Raw genomic sequence first — 16,590 nt, 5'->3', positions numbered from 1 at the left:
CTTTGGAAGAGAGGAGTTTATGATGCAGTTGGGGGTACAGCAGTTCTTTCTCAAAACGGCCAAACATACATGAAACCTTTTGTCAGAAGATTTACCATCTAATGTCCTTGCATACAGAAACTCCGGCTTGGACTTCCCGTCGAAGTGGCAGTAAATTTAGCATAATTCGACTTGGTTTACTTGACGTAATCTTTCGGCCTGGTTCCTGACCCGTAATTACTTGTACAGTTGGGAGGGAGTAATTAGTATAGTGAACTTCCCGTTAGACAAGCATGCTGGGAATTACAACGGGCATCGCTCCAGATATTCAATTGACAAAATAGACGTATGTTGCATAGATTTGCTTTGATGGCAAGATCTGGCTTTGAAGGTAACGGAAAGAAATTTGGGGGACATGATAGTAAGATCTCCTGAACAGCAAAAGATAGATGAGTCCGCATGACAACAATACCTGTACGCTAAGCAAGTTCGTACATAGTGTCATATGCAATGGAGAAACGCACTGATTTGATTGGTAACAAGAAGTCACAACCCCCTCACCAGGTTATAGCTGCATGTCAAGGTATGCGATATCTACAGTCACGTGTACACCAGTCTCATTGTGGTTGCGTGGAATGCCAATGTGCTGGCAGCAGCATAATTGTTTAGTGGCGTACACACGGGGCACCAACAAGAATATTCCCATGGAAACATGCAACCAATTGAAATGCAAGAGTATCATAGGAGGAGGAGCCAGGATGGTATGGGATGTTGTTGCCCCTGCAAAGTCGTTTGTAGAGGGGGGGAGGGGATGCAGATGGGTATAAAAAAGATAAAATAAAAAGTTCCAACTAGCCTTGTGCTATGAACAAACACAAAGAAGGGGTGATTAGTTGGAAGTGCAATCAATGGCCCTTGCGTCGCTTACCGTCGCTTAAGCCACTGCACGAGAGGGCACTTCTCCCTTCGGAAGTCGATGAAAAGAGATAAACAAAATCCCGAAAGGAGGATGGTGGTGGTGTGAAGAAGTTGTGCATGCAGTGAATGCAGTGGATGCAGTAGATGCAGCAATTGCTGCATCTTGTCGTACCATTCAAGTCTTGAATTGCAGTCTGATGTGGGTCTCAGGACAGATGGTTTATGGGTTCAGGTCCAAGCAGATGCAGGTTATGGTCGATCAACCGAATCAATACAGCCGTCTTGTGTCTTTCCTGCAGCACAGAAACAGGACAAGGGCAGGAGAATCAATCGATGGATGAGTCGAGCAACCCGAAGCGGGTTCAACAGGGCGACATTGAACCTTCCCTGGCCAGAGCAGAGCAGAGCCTGCGGGACCTCGCGTTTCGTTTCTTTGGTACCAAGTAACCTAAGGAACCGTCTGACTCTTGACTTTCTTCACCGTTTTTACTTTTGGCCGACCCCCCTCGAATGCGAATATTCAGACCATTGGCCTCGCTATTCTCTCGAGCAGACAGACGTCAATTGCCACGACTAACCTAGGAAGGAGACAAGATTAGACAGGCTGACAGTACTCCATCCCCGTCCCCAGCGCTAAGTTAACGCTGAGGTAAACTACGATACCTACCTAAACTTACAACCCCAGCTCTCATTACGTTAAGTTACTTAACCTAGGCTGGTCAACTTTCTTTCCTCCCAGACTACTCCAAGCGCCAAGCCCAACCCATTGACTCCAACTCCATTGCACTGCTTGCACTGCACCGCACCGCACCGAACTGCACTGACTGCTGTGTGCCAACATTTGTTGTAATTCTCACCATTCACGTCCAACTTGCCTCCTTTTCACGCCGTGTTTCGATGCGGCCATAATCACCGCCATACCTGCCTAGGTTTATTTGCCCATCAAGACCACAAGGCGCACCGGACAGCCATCACAGTTTGGACTTCTTCGAACCGAATCGTGACTGACTGACTGACTCCTCCAGCCGGTGCCCTGGTTCGACATTCGACGTCGACCTTGACCTCCACCGCATCAATTACCGTCATGTCTCGGGCTCTTGCAAGCTTCTAGCTCTGGCGCAGTGCCAGAATATCTGGCTTTGCATGATACGTCGAACTACCATCTCACTGGTCTCGACACCAAAAGAATCCCACTTTACGCCAAACACAACTTGGAAGCTCACGACGCGTTTGTCCCCGTCCCACCCACGGGGTTCCCGGCAACGTACAGCCAGATCTTCATCTGTTCCCCGATGTTACCAAGGCACCCGATCGCTGGTTCTGTACCTCAGCTAGCATGGACCAAATACAAGAGATGGGCAGATTAGCACCCCCGGCAGTAAGCTCACTAAGGGCTCAGGCTGCCGGTAGTGCTATGGAAAGAACGCTCAGTGAGAACATACGGGAGGAGCGCGACGAGCTTCGAGAAGCTGCCGAACAAACCCTCAATATCATTGTGGACTTGAACCTCGACGGCTCTATCCGCTGGGTCAGTCCATCCTGGCTTGATGTTGTTGGCACACCACCCCAAGAAATCCAAGGCAAACCGATTGTAGACCTCATCGTCGGCGACAACCGGGAAGTCTTTACAGAAACCATCGCGTCTATGAAAAAGGATGACTCCCGGAGCCACAGGATCCGTTTCGCCGTACGGATTGGCCCTCATTCCAAGCTTTTACCGGCCGAGAACATGACGCAAACAGAGTTGGCCGAGAACGAGCCTGCTACGATCGATCTCGACGCGCAAGGCATCATGGTATATGACCGAACCGATGGAAGTGAAAGCCATGTAGGTACATGGAGCCAGGACTGTGCCTGCACCATGCTGACAATCGAATAGACCATGTGGATGATTCGTCCATGGATACCACCACGAGAAATACAAATCGACTTGCCACCTTTGATTGTCGATTCTCTTGGATCAGGCGCCGAGGTTCTCGCTAGTTACCTCACACAACTCGCTGAAGCTGGCAACGATGACCCTGCCAACAACCCCCCACCACTACCTGTACTCTGTCGCATATGCGAGCGGCAAATACCGCCGTGGTGGTTTGAAAAGCACACTGACTTGTGTCTTCAAGAGCACCGGGCTGAAATGGACGTCCAAATGGCACAGGAGAACTTGACAGAGCACAGGCACGCAATCGTCAAAGTGCTTGACGCGCTCGAAGCCCGTAAGAGTCGGCCTATAGCAGGTGAGCCGTTGACACTGAAACTGGCTGAGTACAAGGGTCTATCCATTGGCCCGACGTCCAGCAGTTCATCTCCCGGTACAGCGTCCCCGTCTGCAGGATCGCGAGACCGATCCGCAGGGTTTGGCCACGCACGCTCGCGGTCCTTTGCTGTTCGCCGACCACAAGCTCGTATAGTCGAGTTGCTTTTGGACCTTCTCGATACAGCTGCTGAGATCAGTCCTCCGGCCATAAAAGAGTCTGGTTCAGGAACTGGGGAATTCCGCACACAGTCGCCCCAGTCTGAATCGCGAATTTCCCAAGTCCTCCAATGGCATTCGCCAGGCTCAAACACGATGGAGCAAGAGCAGGGTTTAGCGTTGCTTTACCAAGATACCGAGAAAGTTGCAAAAGAGAAGGTCGAAGCTGTTTTCCGTTACCGTAGGATTATGGAGTATGCAGAGCGTATACGTATTGAATTTGCCGTAATTGTTCAAGATTGCATCGATGAGGCACTGCGAAAAGCGGCACGCATTGCTGCGGGGCGTTTGAGTGACTCAACTGAAGAAGAAGATGATGAGCAGGAACCTATACAAGCCCCGGTAGAAGAGGTTGTCCCAGCGGTCCCCGATGAAACAACTGTTTTCCCTGGTTCTTTTGACGCTCCTTCTTCTTTGGCAACAGCCCTACAGAATGCCAGACTTGCAGATACACCTAACAGAAGGCGACCATCATCTAACCATGGATCTACTCGATCCAGCAGCCCCCGCGAATGCCCGACCCCAAGATCGCATCGTGGTGGTTTCGGTATTTCGGGACAGATGCGCGAGTCTCGTCGTGAGTCAATCATGTTTGAGAGTGATGCTGCCGACAGTGATGGAGGAAGTGTTCGATCGTCGTCAGTAGCCTCGCGGCATCCTCGGACTGAATCCCCAATCTCAGAGTTTGGCGATCTGCGCCGTGCGACTAGCTCTCGTCAACATCATAGGCGCAGCCTGATCCTGCCTGGGACATCCTCGCCTCACCGGCAAGAATCACCCAACCGTGGGGCTCCTCCCTCATCGCCTTTGCGAATACTCAAGCCCAGAAACCTTCACTATTCACACGAGACTGTCGTTTCTCCAGAAGCATCGCCGATGCTACCACACAGCGACTTTAGCTCACCAATGGCTGTGTCTCATCATCGCAGACAATCCTCCGTCGCTTTCCCCGATTTCACTAGCAAGCCACCACCTTCTCCTAGAATGCACGCGGTCAATGCAACGCCACAGGTTAAGGCTGTGCCACCTTCCATCAAAGACTTCGAGATCATCAAGCCAATCAGTAAAGGAGCATTTGGTAGTGTCTACCTGTCAAAGAAAAAGTCAACTGGAGAATACTTTGCCATCAAGGTCTTGAAGAAAGCGGACATGGTAGCCAAGAATCAGGTCACCAATGTCAAGGCTGAACGAGCTATTATGATGTGGCAGGGCGAAAGTGAGTTTGTTGCAAAACTCTATTGGACTTTCTCCAGCAAGGACTACTTGTATCTCGTCATGGAATACCTCAATGGAGGTGACTGCGCCTCTTTGATCAAAGTACTCGGTGGATTACCTGAAGATTGGGTTAAAAAGTACTTGGGCGAAGTCATTCTTGGCGTGGAACATCTTCACAGTCGCGGTATCATTCATCGAGATTTGAAGCCAGACAACCTTCTTATCGATCAAAAGGGCCATCTCAAGTTGACTGATTTTGGCCTTTCTAGAATGGGTCTCGTGGGTCGTCAGAAACGAGCATTGAACAGCGCTCCTTCAGAGCAAACACCTGATCTTCTCAAGTCGGGCCCATTTGTTCGTTCGACTTCAATCGCGTCTTCTAGGTCTACTTCACTCGATCTTCACGGTGGGCATCACTCGCCTAGTGGAACGCCACAGATGAATCCGTCTGATCCCGGTGCTTCCTTTCCACAGTCGTATTTTAACCTCTCTGCCATTCATCAAGAACCGCATCGGTTATCAGGCCAGCGAAGCGACAGTGGTGGTAGCGAAACGCTGACACACATGATCGGCACCTTCTCACTGAATGACATTGCCACGATTCAGTCTAAGCAAATACAGCCCAGTATGAAATCACCACGGGACGATACGAGTGAAGTTGATAGTGCAGCTTCGCCGGACTTGCCATTACTCCATCACACTAGTACACAAAACAGCGAGACCCATAGACATACGCCGCCACAAGCCAGTATGATGCCGCCTCTAATGGCCCTTTTCGACCCCGATGACACAAACCGACGCTTTGTTGGTACCCCTGACTATCTGGCACCAGAAACGATCAAGGGTGATAGGCAAGATGAAACAAGTGATTGGTGGTCAGTTGGTTGCATCTTGTTTGAATTTCTTTACGGCATCCCCCCGTTCAACGCTGGCACTGCCGAGCTTGTGTTTGAAAATATACTGGCTCGTAAGATTATGTGGCCTGAAGATGATGACGAAGAAGTTTCCGAAGAGGCCAAGGACCTGATCAACAGATTGTTGTGCATGGATCCAAAGCAAAGACTTGGCTCGAACCGAGAAGAAAAATATGCCTCTGGTGGGGAGGAGATTAGGGATCATCCGTTTTTCGAAGGAATCACTTGGGACACTCTACTTCAGGACGATGCGCAGTTTGTCCCTCAACCAGAAAACCCTGAGGATACCGAGTATTTTGATACCCGGGGCGCTACCCTACAAGCATTCACAGAAGAAATGGAGGATCAGGCAACTCCCCCGTCTGCACCAACTCCAGACTATCCTGAGCGGCCACACGACGCGCTTTCCAGAGTCAGATCTCAGGTACATATCAACCAGGTCAAACGCGGGTTGATGCCATTGCACATACCGCCACATATCCGCGATCTTAAGAGTCGGCGGCTGAGCGAGCCTGTCGCTACTGATGATTTCGGCAATTTCGCCTTCAAGAATCTGACAGTCCTCGACAAGGCAAACAAAGATCTCATCCAGCAGCTCAAAGCTCAAGCCGCAGCGACGCAAATCAGATCCGGTGTCAGTCCAGGCGGTATTAATAGTGCCATAGCGACATCTCCCGCTCCCGCTTCTGAAGGCAGCCCCATTCTTTCAATGCCAGTACAGCGGACGCTCTCAAACGCGAAAGCATCTGATCGGCGACCCGCCTCTCCATCCGCAGCAAGCCATGCAAATTCATCACCAAACCGCGCTTCGCAACCGTCTTCTCCACTGCTTGTATCCTTTCATGCTGGGCATGGGGCAGAGGGGCGGCGAAAACCCTCAAGTACCTCGTCAAGTCTGTCTCAGCAGTCTGTAGCTTCCTTACAACCTGGCAACTTCTTTGAGGTTCCTCGAGTCCCACCCAGTCTTCAGAAATCGGTCACTTCTGCTACAGCGTCTCCCATCAAAGGACGTGGCGCCCCGGCACCTCTGGCGTTATCTCCGCAGAAAGGCCTGGTAGGGAGTCCGCGACAAGCTAGTGGCTCTTCCACGCGCTCAAGGTCGTTGACTGTGGGTTCACAAGAAGGCAGTCCTGTCGCTCCAGATATACTGGCACATCGCAACCGCCGCAGCCAAGTGTTTGATATGTCACCGTCATCTTCGGACAATGAAGGCGATAAAGCGAATGCACTGCTCCGAGTTCAACGGAGACGTCAGAGCTCTAGGCGCATGTCTGCTATCAACCTCGACAGCCCAACTTTTCGATCGTTAGATGTTCTGATTTGCGAAGACCACCCTGTCTCGCGCATGGTGATGGAGAAACTGCTTGAAAAACTCCGTTGCCGAACAATATCGGCTGCCAACGGTTCGGATGCTGTGCGATATGCTATGAGCGAGATCAAGTTTGACATCATCTTCACAGAGTTTAAGCTTCCTGAAGTTAATGGTACTGATCTCGCCCGGATGGTTCGTGAGCTAAAGAATATTAACTCGCACACCCCCATCGTTGCCATCACTGCCTATCTTAAAGAACTCCAAGCGCCTCACTACTTCGATTCTCTCATTGAGAAACCAATAAGTTCTTCAAAGTTAGTTGAAGTGCTGTCAAATTTATGTCAATGGAAACCACCATCGCCTACCCAGAATACCGCTGTACCCCCGAGTCAACCAACCAATTCCCTGGCACAGTCTGGACTTCGACATGAAGGGGCACGACTAGAAGACAGCCCCACATCTGGATCGTCTGGGTATGCCGGTCATCCTGGCAGCAGTAGCTTTCGAGGATCTAGCAGGGAAGATTCTATAAGTTCTAGCCTGTTTGGTGACTCTGAATCTGTGGCTACGGATGAGATTCCCATGGTCATCAGTCGAAAGGCCACCGGAGATTGGGACGAGCTGGGCATAAGTCAAGATGAAGTTCTCTACGGACCAGACAACCCGCCTCGATTGCCTGCACATCTCATCACTCAGCAATCTGCTCCAGCTCAAATGGAAGCACCGAATCTGCCCAGGCCGCGCCGTTCGCTGGAAAAGCTCAAGTCAAGACGTGAACATCTGGAGAAGCGACGAGGCGAGGGAAGCGACTCTGCCGATGATGAGGATGAAGAATTGGGCGCTTCTCGGGAGCGTACCATTCGTGCGAAGCGACCAAGCTCCAAGCTTGGTATTGAGATGATGAGAGCAAACAGCCACGACAGCGTTGCAGTAGCTTCTGATAGCACTGCCGAACCGATCACGCAGGTCGTCACACCATCTAAGGACGGCGCCGTGTCTCCTTTCAGTCGTGTGCATTCACCCTTGAAAGCTGTCTTCCAAACCCCCCCTGAAAATTCTCCTTCTGTTCAAGGGCAAGAATCAGGATTTGATCCCGATGAGACACCTCGTCCATCCGCAGAGGCGAAGACGTTGGAAGTAGACGAGCCGACGCCTCGGCCAGCTGTCAAGACATCCCGGTGCGGAGCCTCTGATGATTTAGACTGAAACAATCTCTCAGTTGACAGCTGAATCTACGTATGAGTTTGAATGTTTGCTTTCAGATGGTGACGACCCGTGTTCTTTTCTTTGTCTTCAGCGCGGCGTACTGGATTGACCTTGTATGTTGAAATTTGCATCTTTGTCTCAGTGTACCCCTGGCAACGTAACGGAGTTTAGGATGTTGTGTGGAGAAAGGTCAGAAACTATCTGCTCCATGTATACAAGGGAGGCATGTTCATCGGCATTTACATCAATATGGTTGTCTGGATTCCGGATCCCAAAGCGTCGAAGTGGAAAAAGTTTAAATTTGAAAAATATATTACTAAAAAAAGAGGAGAAAAAATCCAGATCCGCCTACCTTTACAAATACTAAGTCCCTTCCTTTCGCAGAAAAGAGTGTGTATAACTTAGACGTTCTTGGTTCTCTTACAATTGGCGTTTTAGCTCAAAAGGTAGTCAATTCAAAAAGAAAAAAGAAGAAAGGAAACACAAACACACATACAAAAGCTTCCTTAATGTCCTCGTATTTTCCTCGTTTCGAGACTAGTACTAGAAAATCCAAACGAGCTCCCGAATACCACGTAGATGTCAACGCAATGAACAGAGTACAAATGCCCTTGAAAAATGCAGTCCCTAGAATCTAAGCTCGGTCATATGGCATGTGTAACTTGACTAACACATACTGCCTACTTAGTTATTAGAAGTCGATATTTAACAAGATGATTGATCATAATAAACATTAAACACATTATATATATGTATAAGTTTATTATCAGTTTTTATAATTACTTAAAAACAGTAAAAAAAGATTGCTTAAACATCTCATTTACATTTATAATAATAAGCATTTATTTTCTTATATCGTCTCCGTTCTTTGTAACTAAAGAGTATGTGTTATTAATATGCCAACCTTACTTAACCCGGAGGACGACTCATTAGTACAATTCCAATTTAGTATGGGGAGATCGGCAAAAAGTGATGTCCTCGGCCAGGTTCGAACTGGCGACCTTCAGATAGGTGGTTCTCCTCGTTTCCAAGGGGATCATACGTAGGAAGTATGAGACTGACGCTCTAACCAACTGAGCCACGAAGACTGCTGTGTGATGTTGTTGATGAAGCTTGTATAGCACTATAACGCATGGGAATAGTGCGGTGGCAGACAGCAATTGGCTTCACTGCTTTGATGAGTTGTGTGACTGGGGATTTTGCTTTAGGATGTTGGAGTATGAGGAGGCTGCTTCAGTTGGGGTTGGAAAAACATCAATATGGATAAGGTCTTCTAATATGGAGGATACCAAAATAAAAAAGTTTAAACTCCTTCAATCAGATGTGACTGAAAAAGAATTGGTGGAGAGGCTGGGAATCGAACCCAGAACCTTTTCCATGCGGCTCACTTCATGAAGAAGATGAGAGCATGCTAAGGAAACGTCATACCACTAGACCACATCCCCTGATAATCCATTGATTGATGGATGCAAGATCACCGCCTGGTGATCCGGTGAACAAATATTCACAAATAGGAATTAAGTCTCGTGCGATGGGGGCTGAATTGAAAATTCTGTTCGCTATTACGTACGCGGTCTAAAGGAAAGAAAAGGGAATGGAACTATAAAAATTCATGATTGATATTGGTGGGGGACGAGATAACTATTAGTATGGATAGCATGCACTAGTGGTTTATACTCCAGACCATAAGTCCAGGTATGGCTGCTAATGCCGGATTCTCCTAAAATAATACCACAGTCGTTGGTTGGTATGAGGATCACTGCTAGGAATTGATTGTTTCGCTCCTAGCTATGGACAAACTCTTTGTAGATTGATAGTTCGGAACCCAGGTGATATAAGCAGACTGGATGAGCTATACATACTACACGCGAATGACCCTCCATCAACCATAATGCCAATATTCCTACAAGATCAGTACTGACAACAGGTATGGAACATTAAAAACTGGACACAGATTTTATACAGCTTCATGGCCATTTGAGATTGGAAATACGTCTTACAGACTACACCCTAGCTCTGTACAAAGATTATTTGGTCATGGGATTTCCCAGCTTTGGAAAAGCCCAACCATCCCGAGTATGATCCGTGGAGTGACTGTACCATCTAGCCGCAAATACACTCAGCTTAACGATAATTGGATACCGAAGGCCAGTGTCCGCATGCACCAGCCCCTGCCGTTCTGGCTGAAGTAGAATGGGGACGATTTGCTTTTCCTCACAGCACGGGACCTTGTTGCGACAAATACTGACTCTCTGTAGGAAAACAACTCAAGATGACAACATTGATAGATACAGACCATATATTAGGGACACAATCCAAGACCTGTTGCTGGGAAATGGGACCACTGCATGCCCGACCTGTGTATTTGCTAGAATTTTGTGCCATAGCTACTAGCGTACCTGTCATAGTAAACTACGGTTTACATACTACGTATGATACGACCCGAGTAGTGACAATACGGAATGCAAGTTGACATTTGATGCCGTTGGAGTCTAGTCACGGCTACCTGTCTGCGAGTATCCAGTCTCGTAGACGTCTCTATCTAATGTATAGTGATTCCCCTTTCTGCAGAGAATAGGAGGTCACCGTGGAACTAAACCTGAGCGATGGTGTTCGGTTCCTAGTTGTATGACAAAATGGGCACGTGCCGTAACGTCACGATAAGTCTTAAACCTATATTCAGATGGCCATGCTCCATGTCGTGAAACGGACCAGCGAGCAGCTTCTGGCAGAGGCGGTAATGACCAGTCCGGGAGCCATCTATTTCCATAGCCAGTTTGCGACTGGCACTCTATGGACCAGTGTTTAGTTGTTGAGTTTTCCATGCCAGTATTGCGCCACTTGGAGCCCTTCAATTATCCCTAAATGTATTCGCTTGGTTCCTTCAGGGTACGCATCCAACCATTTGAGATCTGATGACTCGATCCCTAGACTCCTTTTTCCGCAATGGTGAAAAATTGTGATGCAGGGGTGACAGGAAAAAATGTCTGGAAGATAACATATCTGGAATCAAAAGCTGATCCCTGATCTGGCGCTCGGCAATCTCGGTTCATGACGCAGCAACGAGGGCAAGAGTGATATCCCATCACATCTTCGGTATGTTCAATCCGTAGCGTGTGGCTCTGAGACAATCCTCCTCGACCGGTCTATGGGGCTAGTCGGTAGTAATGCTTACCCGGCCGCTCTTGTATAGTACCCCAGTGCCAATATTTAGGCTGGGACAGGGCTCAGTGATGAAGTCGAGAGCTATATGTAGAGATTGGCCGCGAGCTGCAAGCCAAACAGTTGCAGTTAGCGACGCGTTCGCCGTACGTGGCCTAGGGCTGCCCATCTTGGCCACGCTTTCGGTATCGAAAATGGATCTGGCTGCAGCCGAAACAAGCAATATGAGTTCACCCCGGATATCAACCCCTGCGGATACGGCATGGTGTGAAATTATGCCGCTCGTTCTTAAGCGTATAGTGATTCGCATCAGCTTCTATTCGTTGTTCTGGCCTGTTGTGACTTGAGGCAGTGTAGCTTTTACGGACAGAGCGGCAAGTGGCGGATATGAAAGCCCGGAGGATATATTTCAATTCATGATAAATTTCCATGGATATACTATGAAATAATCTCGAATATTACTGGAGTGAGTGAACTGTCTTGTAATTATGGAAAACCAGCAGTCTGATACGGGAGGAGATGAGTTATTATGGTCAGATTAATCAGTGCTGATGTTGAGTCTATGCAACTTTGTGAGATTTGTGTCAATAGCTGCAAGGTTGGGCAGGCAGACGGCGCAATTCAGAATGAAATGAAGTCTGGTCTGTAACAGAGATGGAGATTCGATTATGAGAATTACCTAACCTAATTGACGACTACAGTCACGGATGCGACAGTCATCCAGCAGTTCGCTTCCACCCCACACGTAGAGGCTCGTGTCGTGAGGTAATGTAAGTGCGGGTGACCCCCACGGATATAGCAGGTCCTGAGCAGATGAGTCCTTCGCGATGGTGGCTTAATTTTCCACGTCCGCACGATGCTCAGGAAGAATGCCCCGAAACGTCAGAGCACAGTATTTGTTGGTAGACTTGAATATCTCGATCGGTAGCGCGAGCTAGCATACGCGAGCAAATCCCTTACGAACCCCCCCCCCCCCCCCCGAAAAAATCATGGGCGTATCGTTGGCATGATCTGTAAGTATGTACGTACTCATGTGAGCGCCATTGAGTACCTAAGTATGGGGGTCTGAGAGGATTCCGAATTTACAAGGTTGGCAAAAAGCAATATAGCGCCGAGGCTCCTGTGTCATGCCGCATTCAGAAAACATGCTTGGAACCATATTACCCAGAAGCTCCTTTCCTGACTACAGCCTCTATTCACGATGATTTGTCAGATCGCAGAACATACAGACTTGCACTGCTGACTCTGCCAAGGAACCATCTCATGCAAGCTTTCGCGAGAGCAACCATAATATCATAAGGTGGACACGGTCCTGAAATCTCATTTCGTTTAGTGAGTGGACGCGCTTCTTCATGGAAGAAACTCAACTCCCTGACGTGAAATCTATGAGCCGATTCGGGTATGCACACCGACGCCCCCTCCTCCCCACTTTCGGATAGTCATACCGCGAAAGTCACACCCGACACCCGCGGTCTGAAATCAAGCAAAATTTTCTCACATTAGTGTTTCCATGCAATGTGCTGGATGGGGTTGGTCTACGTATGTTTATTAGTGCAATGGTTTCGTGGATGGCTTCATGCTAAAGAAGGGGTTAGCTCAAGGTGAACCGTATTGGATCGCACATGCGTAAGCTTGAGAGATTATTAAGGTTCAGAAGCAAACTAAATCAGGAGCCATGGGATGAAAAACTGCGGCATTACGCCGAAGTGCATCGGCCCGCCGTTGAGTTGGTATCTTCCTACAATATGTAGATTCCTTGCATCAAATCCAGATAGAAGAGACTGTTGCCGCTATCCGAGTCTCAATCTGCAAGGCATGTTGAGTTATCGGGTGTATGTCTTCCTTGAACCGCAGCGATGATCCGAGAAAAGGAATATTAGTAGTCATGAAAATCCTCTCATACGGGACGTATGTAGTACATGCATGCCCCCGAGGCGTGGATTCAAGACCAACCAGTTACCATGAAAGTTCCCAAGACAACCAAAGACCCTCACTGGGTTCAGCCGTTAGTGAGTAGACTAAGTATCGTCACTGGGCTGGTGGCAGGACCAGCAAGCTCAAAATGGGACAGCTACCATGGTACATACACGAATCATTTCAGGTGAAATCGTTCGAACTTCTTTGGCCCAAACCGGAGCCGGGTGTGTTTCTTGTGTGAGCAGAGCCTCGGTAATATCGAACCATCAAGCAATGGTGTTATCAGTCTTTTCGACGATTGTATTTCCATCGAATTGTGCCGGTACCAAAACGTCGTGCTCGATTAGAAGAACGGGGCAGTTGTCTCATTCTCATTGCATTTGAGAACTGGAAGTGAGAACCTGGAAAGGGCCTGGTGACGTTTAACAGGGGGCCGGGATCTGGATTCCTAGTGGGTTATGCGCTAGCGAACCAGACCGATCAGCCCCCGTGGGAGCGCTGTGACCACCGCGTGCACACTGCAAACCATGAGCTACCCCCTCCATTACGATATTTTTTTTTGCAGCCAGTCAGTGAGCTTGTTGCTTCTCTGAGGTCGCTCGCCCACCTCGGTTTGCGCTTTTGAGCAACTAATGGACGGATCCGTAAGGTAAAGTGAAAACGACTCAGCCAATAGATAGACCCTCAATCTTCAATTATACGACCCCGACTACGACTGTCCCCAACCCGCTCTCCCCCTTTGCTCCGACTCCACGATTGCAATCCCGCCGACGACGACTGCGCCCCGCTGGCGATATTCTCAACAGGAACCGTCTGGGCGCGAATATCACTGACCTCACGCTTTGTCGCCTACTGCACTCGAGCTCGAACTCGACGCACCTGCGCCTGCGCCTGCGCCAACGCTTGCCCCTCACTGATCGCAGTGCAGCAGCCGTGGAATTCGTGGGCAAGTCTTGCGACCACATCAGTACTGGATCTATTGGCATTGGCATTGGCATTAGTGTTGGTAGAAGCAATCAAGAGCACGGCGGCCATTGCATCATCCGAACGAGTCTAACGCATATTCATCGGCGAAACGATACTATACTGTACTGTACCGTGTGCTCATGACGTTGTGTGATTCGCATGTTCATAAACACATAAGGACAAGAGCATGGCGATGATGGATCCTAATAATTGGAGCGGACAGGAGCACTCGATGCACCAGGCTGGTCAGGATGATTTCCAGCAGTTCTTGGATATGGGCGACATGCCCAACCTTGGCGATGGCATACAGTTCGACTTTCAGGGCTTCAACCCCCCCAATGGAAACTCCATCATTCACAATCACTCGGCGCACGATGGCATGGATACTCAGATGAGCGGTACCGAAACACCAAATGCCGCGCCGGGCAGCAACATAGGCCTCCCGCATCAGATGCCCCCCATGACATCTGGCCCGGCCATACCTACTATACCATCGCAGATGATGCCGCAACATCACAACAACACAAGCGATGCCATCTCCGACCTGGATGCTCAGATTCAGTTCTTGCAACACCAGAAGCTGCAACAGCAACAGAGACAGCTCGAGGAGCAGCAACGGAGGTTCGCAGAACAGCAGGCTGCTTGGCTCGCGCAACAGCAAGCCATGGTACCCCCAACACCCCAGAGCCTCGAGATGCAGGCTGCGAACAACTACTACGCCCAAGGGGACCAAACCCCCCATCACTCACACGGCATGTTCGACAGGTATCGCAGTCTGAAGGAACAGCAGGATGTATGGAACGGATCACACCCTCCCCACACCATCTCCGAAACTTCGCTAATTCTTGATTGCTAGATGGCCTTCACCCCGCTCGTGTCACCTGCTGTGACCCCTTTGGATGCTCACTTCCCAGTCGATAACCAATTCACTATTCCGGGAGCATATTTTAGTCCTCTGACATCGCCGGCTCTACACGCCCAGAATGACGCACACTTCGGCATCAACCATGGTGCAAGCACCAACACGACCAATTCGCCTCAAGAGATGGACTTGGAATCTGGAGGCCCGCCGGCGACGTCAGTCGACCTATCGAAAAAGGTCCGCAAGGTAAATGTGTCAAAGGCCAGGAGGGGCACTGTCCGTCAATCGCCCATCGTCAAGCCTCAGAGGAAAAAGACCGCCTCGACGCCAGTCATGAACGCGCAGATATTGAGTGAATTAGCAGAGACGGCAGCTGGGAGGCCAGAGCAGCGGGCAACGAAAACGACGCCCGCTTCGGCAACATCAACTGACGAGTCTGAAAACGCATCCGTTTCACCCGAAGCTCTCTCGGATATGCCACCGCCACCTCTTCCTCATCCTCGTTCTGCACGGCAATCGCCCCATATCCAGGCACAGAACACCGCGGTGAACCCCTTGACAGCCTCGATAAATGGCATGGCATCGCCCGCGACGCCTGCGACACTTTTCAGGATATCACCCAAGGGCAAATCTGCTGACTCGGCCAACCCTGGTCAAATGGCATCTGAACACATCGAGACATTCGAACTACCCGAATCTGCCAGTTTCCCGAAATCTCAGCTGCCACAGCTTATCACCCAGGCAAACTCTAGTTCGCCTCCTGAAGTAGAAACCGTCAGGCCTTCTGCATTCCAGCCCTTACCATCGCCAGTTTTCGCAAAGCCTTCACCAAGGCTTGCGCCATCAATTGACAGCCCCCAGATCATCCCAAAGGCGGCTGGAACACCGAACCCTCGAAAGACGCCCTTACTAGCCCCTCGCGGAAGCAAGAAAAGAGCCAGTATCAGCTCCATGTCTGTTTCACCAGCTCTGCGGCCAAAGATCTCTCCGAATATCAAACCCCTTTTGCCAGGAACTCCTAGCCTATCTGCCGAAGATACCGCGTCGCGGTTGTTGGCATCCAAGTCAAATTACCAAAACATCATCGAAGGCAACACAGTGCCCGGAGTATCTTATCCGAGCGAGTTGTCAACAAACTTGACCTCAAAAAGAACTTCGCATAAAATCGCCGAACAAGGACGTCGCAACCGCATCAATTTAGCACTTCAGGAAATTGCTACCTTGTTGCCTAAGAGTGTGACCAAGGATATTTTACCGGACGAAGCAGACAGCCCAGGAGACGAAAAGGCAGATAAGAAAGACGGCAAGCCGGCCAGTACCCCAAACAGTAAAGCCAGTACTGTGGAAATGGCCATCATCTACATCAAACAACTGCAGCAAGAAATTGCGGACGCGAACAAGAGGGCTGATGAAGCAGAGCAGAAGCTGGCAGCTACGGTTGCAGCTTCCTGATGAACAGCCAGGTAATAATTAATACACCTTCTCCACACGGCTGATCGTTTACGAGAGTTATGAAAGAGGTTGCAGCTGAATTTGATAACGAGCCACATGATGATACCAGATGATGGTGGGGCTTGTGGTGCATTTACAGAGAATTACACAGGTCGAATGGTGTTGTCCGTGATTGTGGCCATTTAGGCTTTTCGATCTATTGATATTGTCCACAATA

The 16,590-nt window shown here is 49.4% G+C and overlaps 2 protein-coding genes and 2 non-coding genes across 4 annotated transcripts; 2 read left to right on the top strand and 2 right to left on the bottom strand.

Moving 5' to 3' along the window:
• Positions 1 to 1,854: 1,854 nt before the first annotated feature.
• BKA67DRAFT_35567 (uncharacterized protein) lies at positions 1,855 to 8,127 on the top strand. Its single transcript, XM_046096389.1, has 2 exons — positions 1,855 to 2,725; positions 2,777 to 8,127. The coding sequence occupies exons 1-2, from the start codon at positions 2,234 to 2,236 to the stop codon at positions 8,012 to 8,014; spliced, it is 5,730 nt and encodes a 1,909-aa protein (XP_045964131.1). The 5' UTR covers positions 1,855 to 2,233; the 3' UTR covers positions 8,015 to 8,127.
• An 860-nt stretch (positions 8,128 to 8,987) lies between these two features.
• BKA67DRAFT_t14 lies at positions 8,988 to 9,102 on the bottom strand. Its single transcript has one exon. It is a non-coding gene; the product is annotated as a tRNA-Met (tRNA).
• A 254-nt stretch (positions 9,103 to 9,356) lies between these two features.
• Positions 9,357 to 9,459, bottom strand: BKA67DRAFT_t13. Its single transcript has one exon. It is a non-coding gene; the product is annotated as a tRNA-Ala (tRNA).
• A 4,787-nt stretch (positions 9,460 to 14,246) lies between these two features.
• On the top strand, positions 14,247 to 16,373 carry BKA67DRAFT_653201 (helix-loop-helix DNA-binding domain-containing protein; the record flags this gene model as incomplete). The annotated part of the gene is made up of 2 exons (XM_046106320.1): positions 14,247 to 14,852; positions 14,916 to 16,373. 2 exons carry the CDS (start codon positions 14,247 to 14,249, stop codon positions 16,371 to 16,373), a joined length of 2,064 nt encoding a protein of 687 aa, XP_045964130.1.
• Positions 16,374 to 16,590: the final 217 nt, after the last annotated feature.

This window comes from Truncatella angustata (assembly GCF_020726525.1).
Source record: "Truncatella angustata strain MPI-SDFR-AT-0073 chromosome Unknown BKA67scaffold_1, whole genome shotgun sequence".
Classification (NCBI taxonomy): domain Eukaryota; kingdom Fungi; phylum Ascomycota; class Sordariomycetes; order Amphisphaeriales; family Sporocadaceae; genus Truncatella; species Truncatella angustata.
Note: the sequence above shows the minus strand (reverse complement) of the source record. Positions and strands in the feature narration are given on the sequence as shown.